Here is a 15,304-nt window from a genome sequence, read left to right as displayed (position 1 = left end):
TGCTAATAGAAATAGCAGGATATTGCTATATCACTCCAGGATAGTGATTTCTTAATATTCTATTCTTGTCAGGTCAGTCATTCAGTCGTGTCTGACTCTTTGTGAACCCATGAACCGCAGCATGCCAGGCCTCCCTGTCCATCACCAATTCCCAGAGTCCACCCAAACCCATGTCCATTGAGTAGATGATGCCATCCAACCTTCTCATCCTCTGTCGTCCCCTTCTCCTCCTGCCTTCAATCTTTCCCAGCATCAGGGTCTTTTCATTCAACTGAGTCGGCTCTCCGCATCAGGTGACCAAAGTACTGGAGTTGCAGCCTCAAAATCACTCCTACCAATGAACACCCAGGACTGATCTCCTTTAGGATGGACTGGTTGGATCTCCTTGCAGTCCAAGGGACTCTCGAGTCTTCTCCAGCACCACAGTTCAAAAGCATCAATTCTTCAGCACTCAGCTTTCTTTATAGTCCAACTCTCACATCCACACATAACCATTGGAAAAACCATAGTCTTGACTAGATGGACCTTTGTGGACAAAGTAATGTCTCTGCTTTTTAATATGCTGTCTAGGTTGCTCATAACTTTTCTTCCAATGAGTAAGCGTCTTTTAATTTCATGGCTGCAATCACCATCAGCAGTGATTTTGGAGCCCAGAAAAATAAAGTCAGCCACAGTTTCCACTGTTTCCCCATCTATTTGCCATGAAGTGATGGAACTGGATACCATGATTTTTGTTTTCTGAATGTTGAGCTTTAAGCCAACTGTTTCACTCTCCTCTTTCACTTTCATCAAGAGGCTCTTTAGTTCTTCATTTTCTGCCATAAGGGTGGTATCATCTGCATATCAGAGGTTACTGATATTTCTCCTGGCAATCTTGATTCCAGCTTGTGCTTCATCCAGCCCAGTGTTTCTCATGATGTACTCTGCATATAAGTTAAACAAGCAGGGTGACAATATACAGCCTTGACGTACTCCTTTTCCTATTTGGAACCAGTCTGTTGTTCCATGTCCAGTTCTAACTGTTGCTTCCTGACCTGCATACAGGTTTCTCAAGAGGCAGGTCAGGTGGTCTGGTATTCCCATCTCTTTCAGAATTTTCCACGATTTATTGTGATCCACACAGTCAAAGGCTTTGGCATAGTCAATAAAGCAGAAATAGATGTTTTTCTGGAACTCTCTTGCTTTTTCGATGAACCAGCGGGATGTTGGCAATTTGATCTCTTGTTCCTCTGCCTTTTCTAAATCCACCTTGAACATCTGGAAGTTTATGGTTCATGCATTGCTGAAGCCTGGCTTAGAAAATTTTAAACATTACTTTACTGGCGTGTGAGATGAGTACAACTGTGCAGTAGTTTGAGCATTCTTTGGCATTGCCTTTGTTTGGGATTGGAATGAAAACTGACCTTTTCCAGTCCTGCGGCCACTGCTGAGTTTTACAAATTTGCTGGCATATTGAGTGCAGCACTTTCACAGCATCACCTTCCAGGATTTGAAATAGCTTAACTGGAATTCCATCACCTCCACTAGCGCTGTTCACAGTGATGCTTCCTAAGGTCCACTTGACTTCACATTCCAGGATGTCTGTGATTATCTGGGTCATGAAGATCTTTTTTGTACAGTTCTTCTGTGTATTCTTGCCACCTCTTCTTAATATCTTCTGCTTCTGTTAGATCCATACCATTTCTGTCCTTTATTGTGCCCATCTTTGCATGAAATGTTCCCCTGGTATCTCTGATTTTTTTGACGAGATCTCTAGTCTTTCCCATTCTATTGTTTTCCTCTATTTCTTTGCATTGATCACTGAGGAAGGCTTACTTATCGCTCCTTGCTATTCTTTGAAACTCTGCATTTAAACAGGAATATCTTTCCTTTTCTCCTTTGCTTTTCACTTCCCTTCTTTTCACAGTTATTTGTAAGGCCTCCTCAGACAGCCATTTTGCTCTTTTGAATTTCTTGTACATGTAAACAAACTATATCCCTGGCACCTAAACATGAATTTCATGCCTTGTCCTCCTTTAGTTTTGACATGGCTCCTTGGGGGGAAGAACCCTGCCTTTTCCCTCTCTAACATTCTCTTTTTCTGGTTCCCAACACAGATCTGCTCATATAAAAAAGGCCACTGTGCTATGCTGGAATATAACCTGGACCTGGGGTCAATCACCGGCTTTCAGTTTTGGCTATTTTGCTTAGAGACTTTGTATAGATCAATTTACCTCTCCAAATCTCAACTTCTTCTACAAATTAGGAATTAACATTATCTTTTTAGAAAGGAATACTATGAAGATCAAATTTATCAGTTCATTCAATACTGCCTTTCTAAAACCTTTCAAGAACTATGTTAAGCACTGCAAACACACACATATGTGTGTGTTATGTGTGTGTGTATATATATACACACACATTTACCTACACAGACACACATATATATCCTCTACATATACATACACAGACACACATATATATTTCCTCTACTTCTAATGAATTCATGGTTTAATGGGAAAATTTTTTTAAATGAACATGCTTGCAAATCAAGAAAAACCTTTCCAATGTGACATCTCTGGACAACTCTCTGATTCTGAAGCTCATTTTCCTTAAAGTGACTTTGTAACCTACACAAGCAGTGATTCTACAGATTCTGCTTATAAATTATAATTCTAAAATGTCACAATCCCCTTGAATTGCCTCCACAGCATCTCCCATACTCAGTCAACCAACATCTGCTTGAATACTTCCATGAATTCTCTAGGTCAGAGACAATCTTTTTTATATTACCACAGAGTTTAAGTTTTAAATCATTCTTTCATTCTGAAATTCTTGTCATAATAAAAAGTCCAAACAAAGAAACACTAGTAGAGTATCATCTAATGATACATCAGTGCTCAGTGATGCTAAATCATGTAAAATGCAGATTATGCAAAGTGAGGGCAAAGGGACCATGGCTATTATGAAATACAAGAACCTCAAAGGAAGTTAAATAAAAATCACTGCCAATATCCAGCATCAAAATGCACTCCTGATGTCCAGGATATTAATAGCACTAATGTTTTTACAAATTCTCTTGAGTCTTTCAGTATTATCAATGATGTCTTAAAAGCCTGAACACTGGACATTTAACAGAGAAGAAAAGATCTACAGCAGGCTAATTTGTTGCTTCCTAGGAGACTGGAACAATTTATGTTACTTCTACACTAAGTAACATTAATTCTGTATATCTTCCTGTCTGTAAAGAAAGTAAGGCTAAGTTGGTACAAAGACCAACTATTTAGGACACTTTGGGACTATCTGCAAACCAATGATAAATAAATACACCACTTCCTGTCTTTAATCATACAGAAAGTACCCTTCAATCAAGGTAATTTGGTTATTTCACCACCTCCAAAATCTAAGGACCCCTACCAGAGAATTAAACTTCCAGACCTTGGCACCCATCCCTTACTCCCCACCTCCAAACTCTAATAAATCACAAAAACTTACAGATTTTGTGTGCTCTGGGCGTGGAGCAATCACTGGAGGTGGGGTAGCATCATCATCATCATCTTCATCTTCTGAAACTGGTGGCACTGCGGGGGTCTCAGACACTGCCTTCACATTCTGCACAGTGAAAAAAGCCAGATTCATTAGGTTAAGCCAACATGGAACTTAAACTAACAGGGTTACCAATCTCCCAGAAGAAACCTTCTCCTGACACTCTTTCTGAAACACACATCAGCCTCCAAGCTCTTCACCATTGTAGCCGACCTCAGGAACTCAGCCATCTCCCCTCTCTTCTTTTAGCTACCACTCCCCCTTCAGTCCCTGGAGGGCTTCCTTCCCACCCAAAGCCTAATTGTGGATGGGGAAACCAACTGACATCTTCTTTACCTGCCCACCCCAAACCAAACCCTGAAGATAAGCTCATATTTCTTTCTTTTCTATGAATTTTACTCTCTGTGCTGAAGAGAGGATAAAGTATAACATGTAGGAAAAGGATCAAAAGTTCAGAATTTTACAAAGTTTGTCATTATAATTCTGTAGTCCTTTCTGATATAGTAAATAGAAGTTCTGAAAGGTCTTTGCCTCTCCTTTTCCTTCTTTACCAAAACATACTGCATCCCTTATGCTATCAGGTACCCTCACCTCAACCTGTAGATACAGAACATCAGGAGACCCTTGTCTCACGAAGCAATGAGATTTCCCCCAGATCAGATGCTACCTGTTTTCTTAAGCTTCTGCCTTGCCTTGGAATGACCCTTACCAGCACCACTAATTGAATCTGCTATAATCTCAGAAACTTGATTTTCCCATGCAAACTATAACAAAGCTGGGCCAAGACTGGCAGGTTTCAGGGCAAGTCCAGGCAAAAAGATCATACCATTACTGTTTATAACACATATTCAAGAGATAAAATAGCGAGATATGGATTTTTGATTGAGATTAAATGATTACAATACAGAATCAGAAAAGCAATAGAGATCTTTTAGTAGATACTGATATAATTCAACAGTTTCAGATATTTTCAGACCATCTACTTTGTGCTCAGTAAGATACTGTGATGGATGTTTTTGATATAAATGTACAAAGGTGAAAAAGATGGTGTGAGTCCTAAAAGTAGCTCACCATCTGATGCAGGAGACAGACGCATGGACAATTCCCCTTCTGCTGCCATTTGAGGCCGCTGGAGAGAGGAATGTCAGAACAACATGGGATAAGTGAAGGAACTTATTTAGTTGAATATTATACTAGAGTTATGTGTGGGAGAGTGGCCTTTACCACATTTGACATACTAAGTAAGGAAATTTGGCATCCTCATAGATTCTAACAGGATCTCCAGTGCAGGACATAACTTAAAAACTGCCAGTGACACAAAAGACTACATGGTCTATGAGTCCATTTACATAAAATGTCTGGAAAATGTAAGTTTACATAGACAGGAAGAATATCAGTGGTTTCCTAGGGTTGGACATGGGAGTTTGAATGAACTGTAAAAGAATACTAAGGAACTCTTTGTGGTGATGGGAATATTCCAAAAATAGATTATAGAGACAGCTGCACAAGTCTATAAATTTAATACAATCATTGAATTGTACAGTTCAACTAGTATGGATGAATTTTACGGTACATAAATAACAGTCAATAATGCTACCTTTTAAAAGTAAAAAATTTTAAGTTAACCAGCAGGTTCTTATCTTACATTTTATATAATACAGATATGTAAGGAGTTAACAGCAAAAATTCCTCAGGAATGCCTGATAAAGATGGCAGATTGAACATAGGCATCTATTTCTTAAAATCTCATTAGAACTATAATAAATAATGGCCTGTTAAAGCCATTAAACCCAGAAGGTTGGGGAAAACAGGAAAGGAGGCAGGATTAGCAAAGGAGGCAAAGACAAATAGATGAGAAGTAACTGTTAAGAAAACCAAATCTCAAGTTGTTGGTAGGCAAATTTGAAAACCAATCTACACATCTATGCTGCAAAATTAAGGCAAGAAAAATAGAGTAAATGTTTTAAAAAATCAGAGAATTAGTCCAGCAAGTCTTAAAAAAAAAAAACAGGAGCTCCAAAAAGAGAAAACAAAGAAAAGAGGGGATGAAATCATCAACAACTCAGGCAAATTTCCTAAAATTGAAAGCTTGAGTTTCCAGGTTGAAAGAGTTCACAAAGCTCATGAAATAAATAGGTGAATATAAAGATGAAATTATGAAATTTCAAAGTGATGGTGACAAAAAATGTCACAAGCCTCCCAAGTGAAAAACATATAAAAAACAGGTCAGGTACAAAGAGGCAGGAATAAAACACCTTAGAAATTGAATAGCTAATGCTGAAAACTAGATGACAAAACTGCAATGCTTCCCAAATTCTGGTGGAAAATTATTTTAAAGCAAGAATTCCATATTCAGCCAAATATCAATCAAATGGGAGGCAGAATAGAGGTGCTCCATTTTGAGACCTGAATGATAGTAAGTATTTACTTCCCACCTACTTTCTCAAAGCTACTGGAAGATGGGATCCACCAAACTAGGAAGCAAACTAAAAACGAGGAAGCACTGCAAGTGAAATAGAAATTCCAACACAGAAATGCAAAGAAATTTCAAAGACAACAGTGAAGGAAAACCCCAGAATGACAACTATTAGTTACTAGCATTTCAGTCATAACTGATTTTTCAATCTAATGCTTGGGTAAAAAGAATTTTTAAGTGAATATTCTTAATTACCATCAACCCAACAGGTCAGTTCAGTTTAGTCATTCAGTCGTGTCCAAGGCTTTGCAACCCCATGGACTGCAGCATGCCAGGGTTCCCTGTCCATCACCAACTCCTGGAGCTTACTCAAACTCATATCCATTGAGTCAGTGATGCCATCCAACCATCTCCTCCTCTGTTGTCCCCTTCTCCTCCTGCCTTCAATCTTTCCCTGCATTAGGATCTTTTCAAATGAGTCAGTTCTTTGCATCAGGCGGCCAAAGTACTAGAGTTTCATCTTCAGCATCAATCCTTCCAATGAATATTCAGGACGGATTTCAGTTAGGATGGACTGGTTGGATCTCCTTCCAATCCAAGGGACTCTCAAGAGTCTTCCCCAGTTCCACAGTTCAAAAGCATCAATTCTTCCATGCTAAGCTTTCTTTATGGTTCAACTCTCACATCCATACACAACTACTGGAGAAACCATAGCTTGGACTAGACGGACCTTTGTTAAGCAAAGTAATGTCTCTGCTTTTTAATATGCTGCCTAGGTTGGTCATAGGTTTTCTACCAAGGAGTAATTGTCTTTTAATTTCATGGCTGAAGTCACCATCTATAGTTATTTTGGAGCCCCCCAAAATAAAGTCTGCCAATGTTTACACTGTTTCCCCATATATTTGCCACGAAGTGATGGGACCAGATGCCATGGTCTTAGTTTTCTGAATGTTGAGTTTAAAGCCAACTTTTTCACTCTCTTCTTTCACTTTCATCAAGAGGCTCTTTAGTTCTCCACTTTCTGCCATAAGGGTGGTGTCATCTGCATATCTGAGGTTATTGGTATTTCTCCCAGCAATCTTGATTCCAGCTTGTGCTTCATCCAGCCTAGCATTTTGCATGATGTACTCTGCATATAAGCTAAATGAGCAGGGTGACAATATATAGCCTTGACATGCTCCTTTCCCAATTTGGAACCAGTCTGTAGTTCCATGTCCAGTTGTAACTGTTGCTTCTTGACCTGCATACAGGTTTCTCAGGAGACAGATAAGGTGGTTTGGTAGTCCCATCTCTTGAAGAATTTTCCACAGTTTGCTGTGATCTATATAGTTAAAAGCTTTGGTCTAGTCAATAAAGTAGATGTTTTTCTGGAACTCTCTTGCTTTTTTGATGATCCAATGGAAGTTGGCAATTTGATCTCTGGTTCCTCTGACTTTTCTAAATCCAGCTTGAACGTCTGGGAGTTCACAGTTCATGTACTGTTGAAGCCTGGCTTGGAGAATTTTGAGCATTACTTTGTTAGCGTGGGAGAGGAGTGCAATTGTGTGGTCATTTGAACATTCTTTGGCATTGCCTTTCTTCGGGACTGGAATGAAAACTGACCTTTTCCAGTCCTGTGGCCACTGCTGAGTTTTACAAATTTGCTGGCATGTTGAGTGCAGCACTTTCACAGCATCATCTTTTAGGATTGGAAATAGCTCAACTGGAGTTCCATCACTTCCACTAGCTTTGTTCATAGTGATGCTTCCTAAGGCCCACTTGACTTCACATTCCAGGACGTCTGGCTCTAGGTGAGTGTGAGTGATCACACCATCGTGATTATCTGGGTCATGAAGATCTTTTTTGTATAGTTCTGTGTATTCTTGCCACCTCTTCTTAGTATCTTCTGCTCCTGTTAGGTCCATACCATTTCTGTCCTTTATTGAGCCCATCTTTGCATGAAATGTTCCCTTGGTATCTCCAATTTTCTTCAAGAGATCTCTAGTATTTTCCATTCTATTGTTTTCCTCTATTTCTTTGCATTGATCACTGAGGAAGGCTTTCTTATCTCTCCTTGCTATTCTTTGGAACTGTGCATTCAAATGGGTATAGCTTTCCCTTTCTCCTTTGCCTTTAGCTTCTCTTCTTTACTCAGCTATTTGTAAGGCCTCTGCAGACAACCATTTTGCCTTTTTGCACTTCTTTTTCTTGGCGATGGTCTTGATCACTGCCTCCTGTACAATGTCATGAACCTTCATCCATAGTTCTTCAGGCATTCTATCAGATCTAATCCCTTGAATCTATTTGTCACTTTCACTATATAATCATAAAGGATTTTATTTACCCAACAAGTAATTATTGTTACTATTTAGTGTTTAGCCTTTCCGAGGATGGTAAACTAGATCATCACATGTTCAAACATACCTTTATGTTAACCTCGTGCTTGAAAGCTAGTTTTATTAGGTACAGAATTCTTGGTTCTAAATAATTTTCCTCTTACCTCTGAAAATACTGCTCCTTTGACCACTACTGCTAATGAGCCACATTAGCTGTGTTTTTATTTTGAAAGCTTTTAAAATATTTCTCCTTATTCTTAATTCTCTTTACAGTTATCTGACTTGGTAACTGGTAGGCTCTTTCATCTGAAGACTCATACCTTTCTTTAGCTGAGAGATTTTTCTTCCATTATTCCTTTATTTTTTCTACCTTAATGTCTTAATCCTCTAGTTCTTCCTGAATTTCACTGAATAATGTCTTATATCATTTATTCTTTTACCTTCCATATGTCTTTATGTTTTATATCATTAATCCATCTTTATGTGCATTTTTTAATCCTTGGAAATTTATTTCTTTAATCAGATTTTTTTTTTTATCTTCTGATTGCTGTAATCCATGGGTCCGCAACGCCAGGGCCACAGCCCAGTACCAGTCAATGGTCTGTTAGGAACCGGACCACACAGCAGGAGGTAAGCAGTGGACAAGCAAACAAGCCAGCCAGTGAGCAAAGCTTCATCTGTATTTATAGCCGCTCTCCATTGTTTGCATTACTGCCTGAGCTCCACCTCTTGTCAAATTAGCAGCGGCACTAGATTCTCATAGAAGCACAAACACTATTGTGAACTGCACACATGAGGAATCTAGGCTGTGTGCTCCTTATGAGAATCTAATGCCTGATCAGAGGTAGAGTCAAGGCAATGATGCCAGTGCTGGGGAGTAACTGCTAATATAGATTATCAATAGCACAATAAATGTAATACACTTGAATCATCCCCAAACCATCCCCACTCCCCTGCCCCTAATCCATGGAAAAATAGTCTTCCACAAAACTGGTCCCTGGAGCCAAAAGGTTTGGAACCACTGCTCTGATTGCAGCATGTTTTGGGAGATGCAATATCTATAAAACCTTTGAATATATTGGGTTGGCCAAGATGTTCATTCCAGTTTTTTGAAACGTCTTACAGAAAAGCCCAAATGAACTCTTTGGCCAACCCAATATTAGAGTTCTTTTTAATTTTCTTTCCTGAATTATCAATTTCCTCTGGGATCAGTTTTATTTCTTTATCGTGGTCCTTCTCTTTAAGGGTTTGTTCCTCTCAAGAGTCTGGAGATCCTTGGCTCTCCTCTCATATTTATCAGTGATTAATCAGTATATACACCTAGCATATGCTTCCACTGTAGTCATGTGAGTGTGCTTCTCTGCTGTATCTTCCTCTGAATGGGCAGTCTGATGCAGTCTGTATATGAGTTATACAGATGTGGTAACTGACAAGTATCATTTCAGAGTGTATCAGCACGGAAGAGTATGTATGGTAGAGATTCCTCTTCTCCCAGTTATCAAAGGCATAAGAAATTTATCCTTGGGATGCCAGAAATTTAAAGTATTTTTTTCCACTGCAGAGCTTCTTTTCCTTTTTCTCTACTTTATACCTGCTGTAGAGATTTATAGTTAACTCCAGTTTTGCTCTGTTCCTCTCTCAGGCCCCTGTACCTGTATCAGGCATTCTCCTGATATGGGTATTTACAAAGAGGCAGGGTACTTTCTTTAGAAAAGTGTCTGGTTTAAGCTTAGGATCAACCTTCTGATACCTTTTGCTCACTTAACATGGAGGCTGCCCCTGCTTTTTCAATTACAGAATTTAAATTAATTTACTCTTCAAGACGACCCAGGAATCTTTCCTATTTTCTATATATATTCTCTCACACCATTTTCTCTGGAACTACTCTTACTTTCCTAGGATTTTTCTCTTCCCCATACACAGAGCAGCTGTACTTTCTGCTGCTCCAGTCAATCTAATCTTATCTGCTTTCTATCTTCCATGAATTTCCAACAATGGTTCATTAATAAGCATTGTTTTGAATTTACTTTTTATGTGTCTTTTCTGAACTTAAGAAATTAAGCATGGCAAGAGAGACAGAGATATGAATTCATCCCACTCAGTTCAGTTCAGTCGTCGCTCAGTCATGTCCGACTCTTTGCAACCCCATGAATCACAGCACGCCAGGCCTCCCTGTCCATCACCAACTCCCAGAATTTACTCAACTCACATCATCGAGTAGGTGATGCTATCCAGCCATCTCATCCTCTGTCGTCCCCTTCTCCTCCTGCCCCCAATCCCTCCCAGCATCAGGGTCTTTTCCAATGAGTCAACTCTTCGCATGAGGTGGCCAAAGTATTGGAGTTTCAGCTTCAGCATCAGTCCTTCCAATGAACACCCGGGACTGATCTCCTTTAGGATGGACTGGTTGGATCTCCTTGCAGTCCAAGGGACTCTCAAGAGTCTTCTCCAACACCACAGTTCATCAGTTCTTTGGCACTCAGCTTTCTTCACAGTTCAACTCTCTACACAGAGGTATCTTTTTAAAATGGTTGTTGTTTTTCAGTAGTTCAGTTGTATCCAACTCTTTCTGACACCATGGAGTGTAGCCTGCCAGGCTCCTCTATCCACGGGATTTTCCCAGCAAGAATACTGTAGTGGGTTGCCATTTCCTTCTCCAGTGGATCTTGCTGACCCAAGGACCAAACCCACATCTCCTGCACTGGCAAGCAGATTCTTAACCACTGGGCCACCAGGGAAGCCCTTTCTAAGATGGTAGTTTAGACTAAAATAAACATCTAACTACATTATTTAAAATACTTCCTATTTAAAATACTTCCTTGTCTACGGCCATACCACCCTGAACGCGCCCGATCTCATCTAAAATACTTCCTTAGCTCAAGTGGAGAGTCCAAGTTCTTTCACCTGACATGATGGATCCTTAACAATGTGGCTGTTGTACATGCTACCTCACACAAGAAAGCATTGATTGCCCTTTTCTCTGGCTGGTATCATTGCCTACATTTACCTGACACTGTGTTACTTACCTGACACTGTGTTATCAATCCTTGTTTACATGCTCTGATTCCTCACTAAGTTGTGAGATCAAGAGCAAAGACCTTACTCATCCTTGACTCCAGGGCACTCACGGAGCCTATAACATAGTAGGTGATCATTTTATAAATGAGAGATCAGGCACTAAAATGCTAAATAATCTGAGAGATGGATCTTAGACCAATGAGCTACAAATAAAAGAATTTTTAGAACTAGAAGAAACATTAAAGGTTATGTTTATTAAATGAACAAACTATGAGGGCCCAAGAACCTTGTGTCAACTATCCTGTACTACCAAGCAGAATTACTCCTCTTGCAGCCCTCATCCTTCTGTTAATTTTTTCTCAAGGACTAAGATAGCACAAAAATTTTACCTCTGTATCACCAATACCTGAGCACAAAGAAAGTGCTAGATAAATATCTATGGTTAAATGTACAAATGAATGCTGAGGAGAACTTAATATTGTACTGGTTTCTACTACTAATTCATTCAAGGATAGGAAGCAAGTCATGTAATCTCTGAGTCCCAATTTCTTGTGTCATGGAGATTACAATATCATTCAAATATTTCCAACATCAAATGGCATGATCTGTGTGAAACCAATATGGAAAACGATGCCATGCTACCACAGGACAAACCATATCCCCACATATAACTAGTAAGGAAATAAAAAGGACTGAGCCACAGGGATAATGTTCTGAATTGGGGAGAAAATGTCCTTGACAATCTGGTGGTTTTAATTGTAGATACTAAAATCAGTACAGGTTTTTACAAAGCAGGTGTTATCCTCTCCGCCATATGGCATGAGCCCCAGGGCTCCTCCCCCTCACTAAGGAACAACAGACCAAAGGCTTTACTGCAGTCTCCTTTATAAGACCTCTCTGACATCTTCTTTCTCAGTTCCCTGCCACAGTGGGGAAAAAAAACCCAGGACAGAGACTCAGAAGACCATAGTTCTAATCTGCTTGTATCACAATACAATTATGAGTCTCCAGGAAAGTCTGTTTCCTACCTGTGAAATGGGGATGATAATTTCTTCAAAAGGTTAGTTTGTGAGGACTAATTATGTTAACATACATAAGTTACTGGGCTTCTCTCATAGCCCAGGTGATAAAGAATTTGCCTGCAATGCAAGAGACCCAGGTTTGATTCCTGGGTTAGGAAGATCCTCTGGAGAAGGAAACAGCAACCCACTCCAGTGTTCTTGCCTGGAGAATCCCATGGAAAGAGGAGCCTGGCAGGCTATAGTCCATGGGGTCATGAGAGTTGTACATGACTTAGCGACAAAACCACCACCATATAAGTTACTAACACAGTGCCAGGCACATCTTAGCTACTCAATAAATAATAGCTGCTACTCCTCCTTTAAAAGCATAAAGACATTTGAGCCACAAAGTAGAGTTCAGCTTTGGTTAACATCCCTTCTTCAACAATTTACAATTCAATAATGGGGAGAAACTTCCAAGGACCTTAACATAAGCAAGTTCTTCACCACCTTTTAACTGTATCTCTTCCATTTGATGAAAAAATGAATCAGTGGAAAGCAAAACGAACTGGGAATCAGTTACCTATTGCCAATAACCCTTCTCAATTTCAGTTTTATCATCTATTATACAAGGATACTAACCAGTCTCATTAAACTCCTGTGAAGATTAAAAGGGATCATGAATATGAAAGGACCCAGGATGCCACTGGCAATGGACATGTGAACCTTTTTTTTTAAATCACTGACTACAATATAAATGACTCAGAATAAATGAATCTCCAATGCTGGAAGCATGATTTTTGGATTGTGACTCAGTATTATGTATGACTCCTCCACTTAAGATCCTTCAATAGCTTGTTATTACCTTTAAAAGTTAAAATTCCTACATGATCTGACCTGCCTACACTTCACATTCCAATCATAACAAACCACTTGCAGTTCTCTGTGCAAGCAAACCTCACGAACCTTCTTGCCTTAGCACATGTTATTTATCCTCTGCCTGGAATACACTTTTCTCTTTATTATTCTTCCCCAAGATAACTAACGCATTCAGTTCAGACTTCACTCTCAGGAAGCTTTCCTTAAACATCCAATCTTTTATTCAGTACGTGCCATAGTATAATTTTATTCAGTATTATATCATAATGTGCCACATGCCATGGAACCTGCAACTGACGGGTGAGACACAGTTCCTGGCCTCATGCAGTTTTAGCATCCTGTACTGTAACTGTTGGTACCTTCATGACACTCACAAGGCTGGGAGATCAGGAATTTGATCATGTCTGATTCATCCCTATACTGTCATTTCTCCACAGAGGACCTGGCATAGAATAGCGGCTTTGCAAATGTTTAGTAAATCAACATAAAATAACCAACTTTGCACAAGAGACAGCACTAGATAAAGCAACAGCAGTAATCTAGTGTAATAAGCCACAGCTTACTCATTATAAGGCCCTTTCAAATACATCAATACCTCATCTCATAATCTGCTTTAGAAAAAGGAATTGGTAAATTGTGAAGGTCAGAGGGACCCATGAGGTCATCAATGACTTCTATACATTCCTTCAAGTGATAGGACATTCACTACAACTTCAGAGGACAGAATGAATGACCTTAAATTAATAGAATCTGCTCCCTTCAACAATTAATCCTAATCCTGGTTTTGTAAACCCAATTAACCCAAAAGAAGAAATTCTCTTTTAAATGCAGCTATTTGAGGACATCTCCAGGTAAGGCAAAGTGTACAGTCCTCATTCTACTGAGGAAAAATTTGAAGCTCAGAAAGGCAAATTGACTTTCCTAAGATTCAAAGCTAAAACTGAAAACTGAGTCTAGTAGCCAGTACTTCTGGTTCCAGGGTTAAGATTTCTAGAGCATTAATAAATTAAATCTGGAAGGGATATCTACTGCTTATTAAGTTCCAACTCCTTTACTCTAAGGCCCAGGGTGGGAGAGTGACCAAGATGAGTGCCCACCAGCCCAGACTCCGCATCTACCTCACTGACCTGATCGCTAAAAATCATGCCTGCCCATATCAGAATAGAGGAAATAAAGGCTTACCAAAGTGTTAGAAGAATTATAATCCTCAGCTGATTTATCTGCAAAAGAAAAAAGACAAGTGATTCAGTCAGTAAACAATTACAGTGAATTCTTTCTTGAGACTTAGGAAGCCTATTCAGTAAAATACTTGCCAAGCTTAGAATAACAGTGTTACTGATACTACAGTCCCAATACCATGCTAAATACTTTATACACATTACCACCTCTAATCCTTGCTACAGCTGGGTACTATTATTATGTCCACTTTTATAAATTTGGAAACTGACATTCAGTGAAGTGATTTGTCTACAAATTAAACACACAGGTTATTAGGAGTCAAGATTTGAATCCTGGTTTAATTCTAAATACTATGCTAGAACTATATCCACATTACCAAGCCTCAGTGATTAAGGAAATTTCCTCCATTCTAAGGGAAAAGGAAAGAGTTCATAACTGGTATCACCCTGAGATGTCTATAACAAATCATGATCAGCATGCAGCTTCAGCTTTTAGAAAGGATCCTTCTATATCCATGTCTATTCCCCACAAGTAGAGAAAAACCAAGCCTTAGGAAAAGAGCTTCCTGGGTAGTTCAGCTGGTAAAGAATCTGTCTGCAATGCAGGAGACCCTGGTTTGATCCCTGGAGACAGGATAGGCTACCCACTTCAAAATTCTCACCTGGAGAATCTCCATAGATAGAGGATCCTGATGGGCTACAGTCCATGGGGTCGTAAAGAGTCGGACATGACTAAGCATCTTAGCACAATACAGTCATGGCAAGTATAATTAAAGGTATGGTCTTATTTCTGACACTAGATCTAAACTCTCTCAATATCACCAAATTTTATTAATTCTGAGATATATATTTTTTCACATTAACATTTCTGAAACAAAGATGTGCCCTACAGTCAAAGGTATTTCATGATTTAATTGGCAGCTTCTTTCTTCTTCATGTATGTAAAATAACAATGCATCTTATAATCAATGA

The 15,304-nt window shown here is 39.3% G+C and overlaps 2 protein-coding genes across 11 annotated transcripts in view; both read right to left on the bottom strand.

Moving 5' to 3' along the window:
- The window catches only part of LOC110151730 (large ribosomal subunit protein eL34-like), a 192,547-nt gene that overhangs the window by 27,609 nt on the left and 149,634 nt on the right, over window positions 1–15,304 (bottom strand). The gene's annotated exons all lie outside the window — the stretch shown is intronic.
- The window catches only part of PAK1 (p21 (RAC1) activated kinase 1), a 160,117-nt gene that overhangs the window by 43,501 nt on the left and 101,312 nt on the right, over window positions 1–15,304 (bottom strand). For all 10 annotated transcript variants that reach the window (XM_070457253.1, XM_070457249.1, XM_070457254.1 and 7 more), the window contains 2 exons: window positions 14,337–14,374; window positions 3,475–3,591 (listed from right to left, as the gene is read on the bottom strand). In XM_070457253.1, the coding sequence (XP_070313354.1) occupies window positions 3,475–3,591; window positions 14,337–14,374 (155 nt within the window). The remainder of the gene's footprint in view (window positions 1–3,474; window positions 3,592–14,336; window positions 14,375–15,304) is intronic.

This window comes from Odocoileus virginianus, chromosome 28 (genome assembly GCF_023699985.2).
Source record: "Odocoileus virginianus isolate 20LAN1187 ecotype Illinois chromosome 28, Ovbor_1.2, whole genome shotgun sequence".
In the NCBI taxonomy this organism is placed as follows: domain Eukaryota; kingdom Metazoa; phylum Chordata; class Mammalia; order Artiodactyla; family Cervidae; genus Odocoileus; species Odocoileus virginianus.
Note: the sequence above shows the minus strand (reverse complement) of the source record. Positions and strands in the feature narration are given on the sequence as shown.